This window comes from Ambystoma mexicanum, chromosome 5p, assembly GCF_040938575.1.
Source record: "Ambystoma mexicanum isolate Mex_15411 chromosome 5p, UKY_AmexF1_1, whole genome shotgun sequence".
Taxonomy (NCBI): domain Eukaryota; kingdom Metazoa; phylum Chordata; class Amphibia; order Caudata; family Ambystomatidae; genus Ambystoma; species Ambystoma mexicanum.
In genome coordinates this window covers 968683633-968702354 of record NC_090930.1, presented here as the reverse complement: position 1 = coordinate 968702354, position 18722 = coordinate 968683633, and the positions used below count along the sequence as shown (strand labels likewise).

At 43.9% G+C, this 18722-nt stretch overlaps 1 protein-coding gene across 1 annotated transcript in view; it reads left to right on the top strand.

The window, feature by feature from the left end:
• Positions 1-18722, top strand: part of ABCA13 (ATP binding cassette subfamily A member 13) — a 2251223-nt gene that overhangs the window by 453693 nt on the left and 1778808 nt on the right. The window contains exon 20 of the mRNA XM_069613428.1: positions 8616-8685. Coding sequence (XP_069469529.1) covers positions 8616-8685 — 70 coding nt within the window. The remainder of the gene's footprint in view (positions 1-8615; positions 8686-18722) is intronic.

Genomic DNA, 18722 nt, shown 5'->3' with positions numbered 1-18722 from the left:
ATCAAGGCATTCACAAAAGGAAGAGTGAAATCATGCGTCCTGCTGAAAATGGACAACATATCAGCAGTGTGTTACATAAACCACCTAGGGGGAACGAAATCCTGGATGCTAGCAGAGCTAGCAAAGAACTTTTGGCATTTCTGCCTACGCTCAGATATGTCGGTGAAAGCAGAATACCTGCCCGGCACACTGAATGTAATAGCAGATTAGAACTCCCGATATCTGACAGACTCCAGCGATTGGAGACTGGATCCAGCAGTGTTTCAGAGGCTGAACACGAGATGGGGGCCAGTACACATGGACCTCTTCGCCTCCCGGGTCAATGCTCAGACGAGTCACTACTTCAGCTGGAGGCTTGACCCGGGAGCACAAGGGGCCAATGCTTTCCTGCAGGAGTGGTCAGGAAGTCCCCACTACACGTTTCCTCCCTTTGAGATGTTGAGCAGAGTTCTAGCGAAATGTCGGAGGGAGAAGGCGGAGCTGGTCTTAGTTGTGCCTTTGTGGAAATCGCAGGTGTGGTTTCCAACGTTGATGGAACTAGTGACGGATATACCCAGAGTGCTCCCCGAAGGAGAGCGACTGCTCACGGACCCAGCTGGGTCGTGTCATCCTCTGAGAGTGAGAGGGACACTCCCGCTAGCTGCGTTCAGGATATCAGGAAACGTTGGGCACTGCCAGGAATTTCAGTGCAAGCTGCAGAATTTATTGCTGAATCCTGGGCTCCATCCACTAGGAGGAGCTATGACACAGCTTGGGCAAGGTGGACAAGCTGGTGTAAGGGGAGAAGTGTTCATCCCGTTTCAGCAACTGCAGTGGAAATACTGAATTTCTTAGCGAATCTATTGCAGAACGGAAGAGCTTTCCGTATGATAGGAGTTTACAGGTCAGCAATTTCAGCTGGACATCTGCCAATAGAGGGCGTCCAGCAGGGGAATATCCGGCAGTAGTGAGGCTCATTAGAGGTACGAGATACAGAGTTCCACCAGAGCCCAGGTATAGTGGGACGTGTCAGCAGTATTGCGTTTGTTAGAAGAATGGCCAGCAGATATGTAGCTTTCCCTTAAGCAGTTATCAGGTAAGCTAGCAATGCTATTATGCCTAATTTCATGCAAACGAGTATCAGATGTTAAAGCCCTGGAGATTAACAGACGGTCCTTCGGGCCGGAGGGAGTGACCTTCTCTATAGTCAGAAGAACCAAGACAGGGACTACTATAGTACATTATCCCTATTTCCCGAATAATACTAAATGGTGCGTTGCACAATGCATTAAAGAGTACGAAAATAGGACGGCGGAGAGCAGGGCAGTAAATGCCACACAGCTGTTAATAGCACGTAGGAAGCCCTTTCACGCAGTTACATCTGTTACCATCGCGAGATGGGTCAAAGAGATTATGCAAGCGGCAGGTGTGAATGTGAGCATGTATGGAGCTCATTCAGTGAGAGGAGCAATGGCTTCTAGAGCCGTGATGGCAGGGGTACCTTTGAGAGAAATCATGCTAGCAGCAGATTGGTCGAGTGATCGCACGTTTAAAGAGTTTTATTTCAAACCAACAGAGGTTTAGCTGGAACGATGTTGGGGAAGCTTTGAACAAGCATAATGCTCGCCTCCAGTCTTGTCATAGAATGAAGATTACCCCTGCTATCTGCACACGGAGTAGTAATTCTATTAAAGACTAGGAGGCGAGCATTAAATTCCTACCAGAGTACTGTACTGTCTAAAATTGTATTGTATTATGTTAGCAAGTACGCTACACAGACACACCCTAAAATCTTCCATTGTATGTTTACTAGGGGAAGATCAGCAGAATAGCTGAAGGCAGAGTAAGCAGCAGAGTGCTACAGGAGGCCGGAGGTCCACCAGCAGTTGAGTTGTCAAGTTCAAGAAAGACTTTGCACCGTTAGCGAGGAACAGTTATGGATTTTGATAGACTTTCAGAGCGAGTAAAAGCAGAGGAGGAGTCCAGGCACAGGAAGTGGGTTGTGACTGGATGAGAGGACATGGACTACAGAGACTCTTGGGTTTTGTAGTTTGGAAAAAAGGAAAAGTTCTGTTGAACACATTTCAAAGTTTTATATGAGTTTGTTGAACTGCTGGAGAGTAGTAAATAAATGAAGTTGAAGCATAATGCTTGCCTCCTAGTCTTTAATAGAATTAATACTCCCTGCACAGATAGCAGGGGTAATCTTCATTAGTACCCGGCATGCGCTGTGCACCGGGAATACAACATGTGGCTTGGCTCTTTTCCGTGTACGCCGTGTGTGCCGGGTACTCTGTTCCCGGCGAGGGGCGTGGCAGCCCCTTAGCCAATGAGGAGGCTCGAAACAGGGCAATCTCTGCTCCGAGCCTCCCCCCGCCGGGGACTCAGGTAAGTGTTTTTTTCCCCTCGATCCCCCTCCCCCACAAACTATCCCCTCACCACCCTCCCAACCCCACTTACCTTCTTTTTTCTTCTTTTCTTGGAGCAAACGTGCTGCAAACACTTCTGTTCCCAGTGCGTCCGCTCCCGATGGCCGCCATGGAAAGGGAAAACGGACTACGTTTTCCCTTTCCCGGCGGGCATTTCTTTCAACTTTTTTTTTTTTTTTTTACTGTTTCAAAACGCGGCAGCGTTTCAAAACAGAAAAGCATGCCATTAGTACCCCGGTCTAACAGGCCGGGGTACTAATGGCTATAAGACCCTCGGCGGCGGGCCAATACTGCCCATGGTAATGCCTCTGGGGCTTCGTTAATGCCCTCGCTACGCTCGGGCCTGTAACTACGCCCCCAGGTGCATTACCTGGGGCGGTATTGGCCCGCCGCCTCGGGTCTTATTGCCACAATGTATTTGTGGACATTTTGATAATGTATTTAATTGGTTATTTATAAGACGCTTAATACCCAGAGGTTTCTAAGCGCGGACCTGGGGATCGAACCTGTGTTGCCCCGCGTCATCTTGCTTCCAAGGCGAGCGCTTTGCCCCTGAGCTATTATCCTGGCACAATGCCAAGTAATTGCTTCTATAGAGCTAAGGAGGAACGTTTACATCATGTATTCTGTTTAACTACCATACGAAACACAGTCACGATTTAGAGGCCCATTCCACACATCCCTTTTGCATTTGCCCATGCACTTGCAAGCACACACATTCAAAACAATGTGTAAAGTTGCGCATACCAGCATTCGCAAAGGATGCTTACATTCACCTCCTCCATCTTCCCCCAGCTCCCCTCACTGAACATTTCTGGCACTCTCGAATGGCGGTCAGGGTTGGTGGGGGGGTTATTCATGCATCCATGCATTGACAAACAGGATGCATGCAGAAATGCGAGGTAATACCGTGGCATCCCCCTGCATCTGCTCGGATCAGTGACAAGGGAGTGCTCAAGACACACAAGGTGCATTTCTGTGCCGTTATCAGGAGTAAACATTTATTTTGTTACATTTTTAAATGTGTCTTGAGCTCTTTACGGCCTGCCATTAAGTGCTGAGCTTTGAGGATGGGAGGACAAGGGCCGGCTCAGGCCACCATTCTCTGACACGACACCCTCGTTGATGCTGTTAGTCTTGGAATATATGAGTATCAGGCATGAGGAGCTGGTCTAGCAGAATTGCTGCCTTTGACTGGCACTTTTAATCGATCCCTTACTATGCTCCTAAATCCATCTGATAAAGTATCTGACTGGGTCATAAAGTCATCGCTAAACACTTGACTTAGGCGCATGACCACCATTCTTACCATTATGAGGAACTGAGTGGGTGGCAGTGCCAGACACACTGAATGCTACTCAGTGTGTGTCGCTGCAAAGGGATTGTTCGTGTTCTAATTCAGTCCAGTCGCACCATCACAACCAGTTCCTAGAGGCCCCGTCATGATCTGCCTTTTATTTCGGATATGAAGCCACCACACTGCAACATGGCTCTCATCAGAAAGATCTATAATACAATGGACGCTCGTTTAGAGGAACCCGACCATGTGGTAACCTTGCAAAACATCTTGCCATTCCAATGTGCTTCAGATAAAACCACAAATCCCACCAGCATTTCAAAGCCAGGGGACCTTAATAACAAGTTTGAACAATTCAGTGTAATGAACATGAGCAGAAAGGTATTTAAACCATGTGCACAGCACAACAAAGTGTACCTACACATTATATTTGTTGTCATTTGGGGAGTGGAGGAAAAGCGAAACAAACACATTCTGCCATGTTTAAACAAGCAACAAAACTTAATTTTAATTGATTGATTGATAGTTTATTTATATCGCGCTCGTACACAAGTGTTTCAGAGCGCGACAAGGGAGGGGAACAGGGTAGAACAAAACAGCAATCTTAATAATGATTAAAGTAGTCACATACATATGTAATGAGGATACTGTAAAATGATTTACATTATCCTGTTTACATGTGGTTGAGGGCAGTGAGTGATTCCATTTTCAAAGTGTCCCCAATGTATGCAAAAGAATTGCTAGCTCAAGTCTTCTTCAGTTTCTGGAGACCTTCTACAGAAGCCTTGCCTTCATCCTAGTCCTCTACATCAGTGATCTTCATGCTGTCAGGCTTCTACGGGGGCCTCAAGGTCGGTCATCCAGGGGGTGTCAGATGTTCTTTAAAAAGAGATTACGGTGACGTCCATTAATAGAATATATATGTATCTAATAGAAGGTATAAGCAGTTATAACTTGTGCGTGGGACCGGAAACAGCATGTTTACTCAAAGGGGGAGGGGTGCTCAGTATAGACTACTTCTATACATGGACGTATGACTCCTCATTGACTTGGAATATCCTTGCAACATATGGTGGGAGCAATTTATTTCATAAATATAGGCTATGGTATAATACTATGAATATGAATGCAACACATAATACATAGAAGCCTATAGTTCATTAGAAACAAAATAATGCAGCAAACTGACTGTTACCTGCATTTGCATAATTACCTTATTCCAAAGTATATGTAACATCACCTGTAATGATAACATTACATCACAGCCTTAGTTCACTAACGTATTCTAGTTCAGCCACTTCCAGTGCAGTGTGTGCAAGCAGCATCCTATGCAAAATGCCAACCAGCACTTAAACACGGAATTAAAGGGATGACTCAATTGTCGGGCGCCTTTTTCCACATCTTTCTAACTTTCACAATTCACTGACTTGAAGCTGATAATTCAGCTTCTTATATCATTGTTGCAGTGTTACTATTTTCATGGGCATGTGCCCTACACCCACTCATGTGCCGACATAGTACTTTTTAAAAGAGATCAGAAAAATCACACTTTGGCACTTTGCTTGTAAGCATGTCTTTAGAAATTAGATATTAAAATGTGTTGGTGACACTGTAATGAATAAAATGGAAAACATCCATGCAGCATTAAGGAAGCTTTTTTAGTAGAAATAGTTCCTACAACTTTACACTTCAAAACATTGCATTTAGTTAAACACAAACCATAGTGATAATTAGCAAATCAACCTTCCAATCAAGCAACTACATAGTGCTACAACAAAAGTACTGCACATGTCTTTCTTCTTTGGACCTTGGTCGACCTTGGAATGCAGGACACTGCTCTTGACTGGGATGCCTCCTGCCTCTCTCATTGACCCTACTCTAACTCCCTCTACCTAGGTGTGTCTACAAATCAACTGAGAAAGTTCCAACAGATTCAAAACTCTGCAGCAAGGCTTCTCCTCGTACTCCACCCCCAAACCCCCCTAACCCCTGAGAAAACATCTCCCCCACAATCAGGACACTCCACTGGCTGCCCATCATCCAACGGGCTCCCTTCAAAGCCATGTGCAAAACCCACCGCACAATTCACAAGAAAGGCCTGGAATTCCTCCAAAACAAACCTGTTCGCTATCGCCCCACCAGAATCCTCAGATCAGGCTTCGCACACCTCCTGTAGTCTCTCCTTTCGAGTTATCCACACTAGGAGGTGCCTGTTTCTGTCCTCGCACACTCTTTCTGGAACTCCCTCCCGCTCACGCTATGCCTCATTGCGGATCTCATCGCTTCAGGAAAGTCCTCAAAACCTGGCTGTTCCCCCTGACTTCCTCATCCTGCTTCCTCCCCAGACCCACTCCCTGCCTCTCGCACACACGACTCATCCTGCAGTCCCCCCGCTGCCCCCACCACCTGCTCTGATGCCAGTTACCTGCCTCTTCTTTCCTTTCAACCTCTCTGCTCTGCCACCCAACCTTCCTTGTGGGACGCCAAGGACACACAGGGGACTCTGGTAGTCACTCCAATAACTTGCACCTGGATTGAATCTTGACAGTGGGCCAGATATTGCACTCACATGGGCTTGGAAGGTGTGCAATGCATCACAGTTAAAATGCACTTTGGGAAAATCGCGCTAATCCTCTCATAGAAGGACAATCAGGTACCTCGGAACCCTCACTCGTGGTTGGCACTGCATGTAACTCTAAAGCACAGGAGGCTGGGCTATGCTGCCACATGTAATCATGTACGAGGACCTTGCTTGCGCACTGGAAGGAACTACGGATGACAATCTCTCACTCTGAGAACCTCTCAGAGGGTGAGTATTATGCATTCATCTAGCACTTACATCACCTGTGAAATGTAGCACTGCTCTTTGTGCATAGATGGAACCCAGGAAGTAGACATTGTTGTTTGTACAGCTAACCCATTTCTCCTCTCACACAATGCACCTTCAAAACTTGGCAGAAGGCACAGTCTCACTCCATACACCCTGCACTCACATAGAACACAAACACTGTTGCACATCACCTCTGCCATAAGAATGAAGCTACTTTCAACGACAAAGATCTGAACCATAGCTTCCCACATAACTCTCTATCTCCTTAAACACAATCCCCCTCTAGTCCATAGTATACCTCCACTGTGCCCATACACACACCATTTAGACATGGGTGACTAGCAGGGTCTTGACCGCCCTCGTATAACTTTAATGGCTCAAATGCACACATGCATAATAGCAGCTCCCAAATTCTCCCAAATATTTGAACTCCGATCCCTCTGAGGTGCGTTGGGACCATAATCACGGTGAAAGGCACCATAACAAATGACAAAATTAATGAATTAATGAATGAATTTTGTGGAACAAGGGAATCTCTGATCCAACACCCCTCCAATTTGGCATACCCCATGGTTCGATCTTTGACCCTTAACTGTTAATCCTTTGCACCTCTTCCCTCAGTCAACTGATCAACTCCTTTGAGTTCCCCTACCACCTCTTTGTGGTTGACACTTGAATATATTATGTTTAATTCCTCCAAGACCAAAGTAAAATCACTTCCTGCCTCCAACACCCCCCTACTTTCTTCACCCATCACATTTGTATCTGATTTACACCTTGCTTCCCCTAAGATTACCTTTTGCTAGTTACTGTAACCTTGATGAACATCCCAAAAATCATATCTATCTTACCTAAAACACTACCCAAACCATCATAATGAGCTTGGTGCTCAGTCACGTGGATTACTGTGCAAGCAACCTCTACTCCTCCTCCCTGCTAGACAAAGTTCTCAGCTTTGCCAACTTTACCCTCTACAGTCTTGCCCATTCTTCTCTTGCCTAGAGAAATCACGGTCATACTGGTTGGCTGCCTAGGAAACACTGGTCCTCTTTAAGTCCCTGGATGAGCTTGCGCGTCTTTACCTTGATGACACCATCCCCCACTACCCTTCGCCATCCATCCTCTGCTCCAGTGAACACCATAATCTCTGTCCGCCCACCACCTGGTGAATTCTCTTGATTTCTCTCCTTCGCTCTTCTTGATTGGCGCCACTGGACCCCGCCCCCTTCCCATGCAAAGAACACTAGTACTCTTGCTTACTTCAAATCGGCTTTAATGCTCCATCATTTCAACCCAGAAGGAGCACCCTCCACTTGGCCCATCTCCCCGAATACTTCCCATCTAACTCCACTGTAAATTCTACCCTCTATATAATCAGTCCCCTCAGATTACTGTCTGTCGTGTCTCTGCCGCGTCCCTGGCGTCTGAACCATATATTCCCGTCCAACCTCTGGTGAATTGTTCAATACCTTCCACGCAAATACACGCAGCTTTGTTTTGTGGGTGAAATATGCTGCACTCCAAGTGTATACAAACATAAATATTACATTGAATCCAAAAAGCCAGGCAATGACATGTGAAAATTATTACTGCACCCGACAATAAAATGATCAGGCTGGAGAATCATGCACACGCATTTTTGGAACGTTTCATCAGTGATATCGACCGCATATATTGCATTAATCTAGCACTACACCACAGAACAAGGCTACAGATACTGCAGCAACTACACTCAAAAAGATAAAATACATTTACAACATAATATTTTCATCCCTTGTTGGTTGGGCTGCCGGCGTTTTTGTGAACTGCATCACCAAACCTGTCTCCGGACACTTCTCAGATATCTTGTTTGCGGCCTGTGAAAAGGCTACAGTGGTATTTATCGCACAGCACAAATCATTTCCTGTCCCTCGTTCATAAATCCCTGTTTATGAAACATTTTATACCATTTTAGCTGTGCACGGGCTCTGCAGTTGCGCCTGCGGCAGTTCTGCGCGCGCCCACTAACTCTTGATATGCCGCACTGTGTCTGTTTAGCATAATGTTCATAGTTTGTGCATTGTTTTTGCTTCTGCTGCAGTGCCTTCTGTCGACGACTGCATTTGGCCAAGGCATTTTCATGATTATCTTTTTTGAAGGACAGAACACAGGTAAGATAAATGGCTTCAGAACATTTGAAAGAATATATAATTAAATGTCTGGTGATGTTTAGTACATTTTATGGTTGTACAAGTAAAAAAAACACAAGGTGGATCAAAGGAAAAAATACAAATAATAATCTATGCAATTTATGCAATTGCATGTAGTGGCAGTTATCAGGATGGCAATCAACTGGGGCTGACTCCAAATGGAATGGGAACTTACTGCCATTGACCGGCATCCGGAATGTTCTTGTAAAACTGGGATATTGGTTGCAGGAAACTGTAAACTGAGTCTCCCGGTAAACAGCTGCTAGCACCAGCGGGTTACTGTCAGACTCGTAATGAAGGCCATTGACTTGTTTTCACTGCGCAAGTTGAAAACCCATAAAACCACCAATTATGTCACACTTCCTCTCTGTCCTGTTTGAAACTCTATCAGTGGCGTTCTTGAAATCGAGGTGTATAACAGCAAATGTTTGCCCACGGTCTTATTCCTAAATCAGAGATTTCTATCGTATTCTGCCTCATTTTAAAAGGGATGGCATGTTAAATGGATGCATAAAGGAGAGGGGTAACGCTTTTACACCTCTATTCAACCGCCACAGATGGAGGACCGACTTGGAGTTGGGGATATGCCAGACCGTCCTCATCTGTCAGGTCAGTGTTTCTCATTGTATGCCTGGAGGGATTTTCAATGCAAGTGCACAACTAATGGATTCCTATGAAATCTGCTTTGGTTTTGCACCTGGTCGAAACCAGTCGGATTCCATAGGTCTATATTAATAAACCCGGCCTGCAAAGTGTACTTGCAGGCAGCGTTTACTTTTTCACAAGACGGAGGGGAAAAGGAAAAGTGAGTGTCTCATTATTACTCTTTCCTTTCCCCTGCTACCTGGTGAAAGCTTAAAATTGCATGCGGGAGACCTAACAGCAAGTACGTGCTAACGTTGGTGGTCCGTTGCATGTAATTGACATTTTTATAAAATGACCCTGATTGTGTTTCCTGGCAGCCAAATAATTATACTGCAGACCTATTTCTTCAAAATGTTCTACCACTCCTTTATAGGTTTAACTGTGCAATTGAAAAACTTTGAAGTTTCACAGGGACAACGTGAATATTTCTAGTTCTATGCAGTAGTCGAAGTGTACGAAAAGAAGTAGTGGAACTATGTTCCCTGTTGGGCTGTCCCTGCTCCCCACAAACCCCATTGCCACAACCCCTCCCACACCCAATACACCCCCCCCCCAAACACTTGCACCTGCTGTTTAAGGGAACTGAAAGTGAAGGTTTCAACTTCTTCCTACACTTTTATTTTAAAACAAAACAGTTCCGGAACGGTTTCTTTTAAAAATAAAAGTATAGGAGCTGTAAAAGGTAATTTAAAAAAGTATAGGAGCACCGCTCCCGCTCACTTCGACCACTGGTTATATGTGCTGCAGTATTAGAACAGAGATTCCCTTTTTATTCAAGAAATGGGCAAATCGAAATTTGCTTCAACCGCACTAATGTGGACCAACTCCACTTAGATTTGCTTCCTATCACCCAGTACCCACTTTTGCCAGGGGAGCTTCATCTGATCTCCTCTGTCCTCTGAAAATACTATTGCCCAGTTATTTCAGTGGTACTTCCATGACATCACTCAGCCCCCACATGGCCTATCGTTCTCCATTGGCTGCTGATCCCAGCATCCATTATAAATGGGCCAAGCCAGCCCAAAGAAAACATCGAGCATGTCGTCCGCTGCACCAAGCAGCTGAGGGAGTGCTCCAGGTGCCTTTAACGGTCAAAGCTTTTGACAATTTTCAGTACCCCAACGTGTATGCTAAATGGGCCATGAAAGGTGTGGGGCGTTTAGCTTACCCTGCCTTGCATGGCCCATTGGAGATGCAGGTTGGGGTACTGCAGGGCCGAATATGCATAAGGGATACTCCTGCTCTTCCCCGCATCTTCAGATGTGCAGGGGTATAGAGATGGAGCCGCTCTGAGTCCACAAGGCATGTGCAGGAACCAGGAAGCTCTCCCTGTTTCCTGGTTCCTGTTTCAAGCAGCATGGGAGCCAGGGTACCTACGTGGGTGCCAGAAACATAGAGGGGTCTGAACCGGGAATCAGGAAAGGACAAAAATGTATGTATGTGAGCATGCATGTATGTGTGCGTGCAAGGATTTGTTTCTGTAATTGCACATGTAAATACATTTGTATATGTCATTTTGGGGTGTGTGCATGCATTAAAGAGTTTATGTTGTGTGGGTGAAAGAGAGTGTATGGATGATACATGGGTGCGTGGGTGAATGTGTATGAATGCTGTATGACTGCATGTGCTTGCATGTGTTACAGGGAGTGAGCCCTGATTTGGCTGGATGGGGGGTTTACATGTGTGCAGCGGCAGGCCTCCTTTACATATTTCGTTACTCTGACAAAACATGTTTACTTGTACCAAGGATAAAACCTGCATGATGAGCTATTACATGGGTAGGCTGGCCTACATTGGTGCAGCCAGTCTGGTCATATGTTCTTACTGTGTCATGGCATTGTTTATTGGGTACCAATTATGAAGCAAACATGATCAGTATTAATACATGGATAGATTGGCCTACATTGTTACCTGCAATCTGGAAAAGTGTTCTTAATGTGCCATTGTGTTTTCTGCTGGGCATCAAGAGTAAAGCAGACAAGATATGTTATGACATGGCTAGTCTGGCCTACATTTGTGCAGCAAGTCTAGACATATTTTATTACTGTAGAATTGCATTTTTTTATGGGCATTAAGAGTAAAGCCAGCATGATTATTTTTATTATCTGACCATACTGGCTGACATTGGTGCAACTACTCTTAACATGTTTAATTACTGTGGCATTGCATTATATACTGGAACCAATGGTAAAGCAAACATGATAATGTTCATACACAGCCATACTCATCTACAATGGTGCAGCCAGTCTGGACATGTTACCGAACTGTGGCATGATATTATTTGCTGTCATCAATGGTAAAGCAAACATGATGAATGTTCTTACATGGCTATACTAACTGACATTAGTGCTGCTAGCCTAGTCATGTTTGCTTGCCATTGGATGGCATTCATTATTGGCATCAAGGTTAAAGCCAACATGAGTGTTCTTGCATGGCCATACTGGCCTACATTGGTGTAGTCAGTCTTAACATGTTTTCTGACTGTGGGATTGGACAGTGATCAATCATCATGCCTGTTCAAGCATGTCCTGTCCATAGTCATGCTGGCATCTTGGGCTGAAAGTAGACTCACATGCACTCAGACACGCAGCATTGGCAGAACTTTGGTGGGCTAGGTGTGAACACTCTCCTGGAGAAAGCGAGTAGCCACATGAGCTGTGCGTTCAGATATCCCCAATGTAGCCTTGTATTATTCATATGTTTCCAGATTATTGATTTGATAATTAAAAAGTAGTTATCTAAGAAGGGCACTGTTAGCTTATTCACTATGCCCCAATCATTGGATTCAATTGGGTATTCATATGGCACAACAAAGGTACTTATCCGCATCTATGTGCAGTTGTTTGTTGAAAATTAGCCAATTACACATTTCAAACAAGAGCCTTCATTTGACTTAGTATCTTTAACCTGCTTAGAATAGTTGCATCAGAGATGATTCACTTAGATTCTTCTTTGAATTCTGGAACTTGTAGTCCTAGATTTATAATGGACAAATCATTAGAAACATGTGTTGCTGGACTAATGGCTCTATAATGGAATGTGGTATGTTGGCATGTACGTGACTGCTATTTGCGTCATAGGGGGTAGTTTTTGCTGGTTCCAATAAAGTAACACTGCAAATGTCTTGATTTTGTTTCTTTCCTAACACCTACCACTTCGTCTTCAATACAGTGAAGTGCAAAACATTACATGATGTATGTAAGAGTAATACGGTACCTACTTGAAACCTGGCATGCAAATTTGAGTAGGGAGCCAGTCCGTTAGTCTAGGGAACTGGCAGAGACTGAAGAATGCCATTAATGTTGGGCACAAAAGATCACTACACAGCCAATGAGCCAAACTCATCCAAGAAAGAAATCACCTGATACATACCCAGAAAAACATTAAGATCTAGTACTGACCTCCAAATAGAAACAAAGCATTATGAGAAAACCGAATTTCGATGAACTGCCTTCTCCATCCTCCTATCCAAATTATGGAACTCGATCTTGAAGGAAATCAGGATGACGGAAGACCACCTAACCTTTTTCATCCTCACAGAGAGACCATTTCAACCCAAACTTTAATCAATACAATGCCCACATAACACCCAGAATCTGCATGCATATGCAAAGGTTAACAACCCATACAAAAAAAATAGTACAATTGCTGCACAATATCCAGAGATAACCCAAAAACCTACTAATCATTTCCATTGCCTCTACCAACCTCCCCCACCACACACACCACACACAAACACCAAGGTGACCAATGAACTTAAGGTCCTCAGCGGGTAGCGTGTCATGCAGTGGAAGGGTTGCAGAGTAACTCTTTACACCAAATAATCAAACCAGCTCAGGAAGATGGCAAAGTTTGTTTACTGTTTTATTATCAATTATCTAAAACAGGGAGTTACAACGGACATCAACAAACATCACACAGCATTTTCTCTCTCAAAGCATTTAATAAAAAACAATACTTTTATATTAAAAACGTGTCATACGTGACATCATACTACATGGCAAATAAGCGAAAACCTACAGGGGGTAGTGGTTGGCTCAAGGGGAGCATCTAAGTATACTTTCTATAAGAAGTCAGTTTGTGATTGGGTCTCTACAGTCAGGTGGACAACTCATGGTCACCCCCTAGTGCAAGTCATCTTCATTCATTATTAGATACACAGTACGCCATTCACTATCAAACTATAATGCCCTTCGTTATATGGCCTTTTAGAATTGGTGGCACACTCATGCCCTTCTGGAACATTCAATACACTAGCAGCACGTAAGCTCATACTCCAGGTGTCATGAGCTGGACTGTACTGTACCTCCCCAAACAATTAGCCCAACATCTCTCACCACCCATGCCTTCTGCCATGAAGATTGTCTTTGAACTTGGCCTTGCAATGTATTCTTGTCTCTGGGAATATAAGCGAGTGTGGGCAGACGCTTATCATAGTTCTGGACTTCATGCCCAACCTCTATATCACTCCCTGGCTCACGTAACAGGAGACAGCAAATTGGCCCATTTTGCAGCATTTAATTGTATTTTGAATTTAAAAACTTGCCACACATGGTGTTCTTTCTTTCCACCTTAACAAGGGATGATTCAGCGTCTCATGGTTACTGTTCTTCAAGGATAGATAACATTTATTTGGCAGCTTCCAGTCTTGACACCAGGCCAGACAGCCCTTCTTCATTCTTCCATGCTCCTAGCTGCTTTTCTGCTGTGACACAGCCTTCAGCTTTTCTTTCCATGGGTTTGAACCTACTGAAGTTGTGACACCGATGTCCAGCTTCTGTATAATGGCGGCTCCGCCTGCAGTCTATTCCCGACGTACAGCCAGCTTCTATGATCACTTGGGCTACTTGCGTTGCTGCATCAGTACAGTTATTAAACGATTTGCATTTTATGCATTGCTCTTCACACCTGCAATCTTTGTCTCACATATGAAAGTTAATTCAATTGTTTGCTTCGTCATCAGTTTATATATGGCCCATACATTCTCTTCGTCAGCCAGTCTTCTCAGTGTGTCACGCTCGTTTCTTGTGATGTCACCAACTCTTTCTCTCATTTTCATATTCCTTCAGGGATCTCCTCCAAGAGATTGTCATCTTTTCGGAAATATATCTGATAGGCTTTTCTTAGTGGATACCTTTTCTCGAAGATTCGACACGGAATAGTCATAACTGCTGGTGTCAAACATGGCACGATTTCAGGCTGCCAGCATGTGAGACCGTGAGACAAATCTACCTTTGGCCTAGCCCTAGTGGCCGACCATGCATCAGTCTTAGACAATCTCCTAGGGGGGTGTGGATCACTATGCCCCCCCTGCTCTTGTATCTCAGGGCCTTTGTGCACTGTGTTACTCCTAGATTACTCCCAACAACCTACTCCTATGGACACACTAACATAAGACACAAAAAAACACATCAATCGATTCAACAATAGAAACACTTTTATTCGTACATAGCAATGCATGATGCAAACACTACTATAATGTAAACCTCGAATGTGCACCTTTTATGCTTTTGGTGCAAATCTACCATGGAGTGTAATAATTGTAAGCCTTACAGGCTTCTAATGCAAGCAATACAATTCCTCTCCATTCCACACCATACTTCATACTCTCTCTCTAAGACAATAGTTGTCTGATTACCCCATCTATCATGTCAGCCAAAGCTCTGTGTGAGTCTGTTCTAATTCCCCAGGCAAGTGTCTTATTCAGAAATACTCCCCTTTTCTCTGTTTTTGCTCTGTCTTTCCTCTCCCGCTAACTTCTGCAACCAGCATGGTCACTCGTACTGCCTCAATGCCTCTGCCAAGCTGCTCGAACTCTCCTTTCATCAGAATGCTTCCCCAAGCTTCCGAACTCCCAAAGCCATTGGATTCTGCTGCACCAAAAACACTTCTCCCTCAATGGCAACTTCCTTTCATTCGCCTCTCGATCTCATGCCAACCAAAAAGGTCTCTCTCCAAGTCATCTCTCGATCTACATCTATAAACTACAATCTCCTCACCTCTGGTTATACTATTCAATGACATACACATATCCATGGTTACACTAGTTCTCTAAGCTAAAATACCTCTGTCTGTCAGCAATTCTAAATATGAGCAGTGCCTAAATGTCTGTTGCATGTACTTGTACTTTGCAATCACTGCGTGTTCTGGTCAATGTGACATTTTCTACATATCTATACCATATCTATCGTCTGTCTGCCTGCGGTACACCATTTTACCATCTATTCATATTTCTCCATTCAAATCCCTCTATCCTTCTCGTGCATGTCTCTGCCTAAACAAGCTCTCCCTCTCTCCAGGGCGCTGCCCCCACCTTTTCTCTCTCTGCGCGAAGCACAACCCAAGGTGATAAGGCACAATGCCTTCTCCACTCGGAGAAGGTTCATGTTATCTGTGTCTGCCAAGCAGCTGTTTATGAATACTTGTACACTGTAACTCATAACAATCTCTCTGCACTCTACGGAACGAACAGCTTCTGTGTGTCTCAATTCAGGATGGCTGCATGCTTTCTCTATTCTCGAATGTAGTGCCTAACACATTCATTCATACCAAGCACTATACTCAAAGCTCAATGCATATTCTAAGTGCACACTCAATGCGTGTCTCTCTACAATGCATACATAATACATAACAACATATCTCTACATGTGTCTCTAAATGGCACTTCAAATATAACAGGCCTCAGTCTATATTCAAATTGCAAATGCATACAAAGTGGCAGAATAATGTGGATAGTCTAATGATGTCAATACTTAATGTAACTACTAATAAGTTCTAGTCAGAATGTATGATGGATAACTAAACAGGATACAATGATGGATAACTAATCCCTAAATGGGTAATGATTCCATAATGATAACAAACCAGGCTTCTCCATACTATCAGGTTTCACAAGCATATAGGTGGGAGGGGGACGGGACTTCCTGCAGGGGTAGTTGTCTGCTCCTCTCCAACACTGAAACACCTGCTAAAACACCCAAACTGCAAATCATTTGCAAACCAACCCACAAACCCAATCTTACACAATCACTGGATGACGCCCATCTGGAAATAAATACTGAGTGTGCAAAAGAAAGCACACCAAGAAAGCAGACAAGCATAGACGCCAGTTTCTTCTGGTTCTATGTGCATCAAAGATGAGCACTACACCTGTCTTACTCCTCTCTTCCTCCCTAACCAACCCACCCCACTTTACTGTAAAGAGCCACAATAGCACCTGGAGACCATGGAAATGGCAGCTGTGTGCAATATAAATCAACTTAACATAACATATTGCAGACATTATGCAGCTTTGAGGTCACTTTCAGCAGAGCATCCAGGGACATTTACATTGTAAGAACTGTAATGTAGGACATAGGTACGACATAGGTGTGAATTTCCTAGTGAGTAAATGTCCAAGCGGTGCCAGCCCACACTGTCAGCACCTCCCTAAGCATGACAAGGTCTATCATCAAATGCCTAGACCTCTGCAACACATTCCTTGGTAGAAGTTTGAATGTAAACAGGGCAAGAGCCTGGATGGGCTCCTTACATATACAAACCAACCATAAACAATTATAAAAGGTTCCATGTTATTTTGTAGTAATCACCATCTCGGCACCTAATTCTTTAAACAACATTCTGTTCATAATGTATATTATTTTCTTCCACCTACTAATAATAAAAATAATTCTTACCATCACCCTGTGGCTTAGTCATCCAAAGGGAACTGCCCCAGTATTGCTGCAAGTAGTCCTGTCCTCGGTCAGCGTGAGTGCTGAAGTTCGAACCCAATAAACAAACCTATTCTCTTTTCCTGTTATTTTCCTCTATTCCTTTTGTTGTTTTCAAAGGTCCTCTTTTGTTGTTTCAACTGTGTTTTTTATGTTGGAAAAGAACATATCAAAGCAACATAAAGGAAACATCTAGTGGACCAAACTCTGCCATTCTTTTGTTTTGCTGGAAAGATTATATGCACTTCTCAGTTCTTTCAAACTCCCTGCCAAACATGAGGGCTCTAGTGTATGGCGAGGAATAGAGGAGTGTGCTTAATAGACAAAGCAGCTATGGGGATGTTAGTTGCCACAGAATCAAATTGATGCCATACATGTATACGAATTCAATAGATGCCAGGCGTGGAGCACTGTAACATTTTCCAAAACATACCATGCTAGATTTTCCCACAATATATGGCAGTATTCTGCCAGTGTATGAAACATTTTCATGCTGGCTGTGTCCATACATGTCCATGCAGTTTGCACCAATCTATGCCAGCATCCCCACCCAGAAAATTGTCATGTTTGCGTTGCTAGAATGTAACAAAACTGTATGTCCATACAGTTTGTGCTAATATATTCCAGTATACCCATTTAAGAACACGCATGTTGTCTTTGCTCAAAATGGCAGTAAAGAAATCCAATGCTACTATAAGAAAACATGGGCATACTGGCTTTGCCGTTGCAGGCCAGTATGCTCACATAATAGCAGTCATCGTTCTGGATTTGGCCATAATATCAGTAACAACTCTATGCTCTTGTAAGAACACATGCCAATGCTGCTGCAAAACTGTAGGCCAGTATGTCTACATAAGAACGCTCATAAATAATGTTGGGCTTACCCATAAGGCATTTGAAATGCAATGTAAGAAAACAGGCCCATGCTGGCTGCACCAATGTAGGCCAGTATGTCCATATAAGAACACTCCTCATGTTGGCCTTGACCATAATGTCAGAAAATGCTGTGTCACTGCAAGAAAACATGCTCAGGCCGGCTGCGCCAATATAATAAGTATACCACCTAGGACCATTTAAGTTGGCTCTGCCCATAATACTAGTGAACACGTTATGCCACTGTAATAAACATGGCAATGCTGACCGCATCAATGTAGCCCACTATGCCCAGATAATAGCATTCCCCATGTTGGTCATGGCCATAATGTTTGAGAAAATGCTACGCCACTGTAAAGAATATACTCAGGCTTGCTGCACCAATGTAGGCCAGTATAACACCTAGGGACATTCATGTTGGCCCTGCCATAATACCAGTAAAAATGCTATGCCATTGTAAACATCATGTTCATGCTGGCTGTGCCACTAATGATGTTGGATTTACCCATAATGGCAGTAAAAAAGTATGTTTATTGTATGAAAACATATCTATCCTGGTTGCACCAATATAATTCCCCATTAGATGCTTGCTTCCCAGCCCACATGCACCCACATTCATACAACTCACATGCACAACCATACAACATAAACACTGTCTCATTCATCCATGCACCCATACATCGTGCACACTGCTCTCTCACAAGCCCATATAAAGAAACTACATACACAAAGCTACCTTATTCAGATGTGCACCCAAACAAAATACAC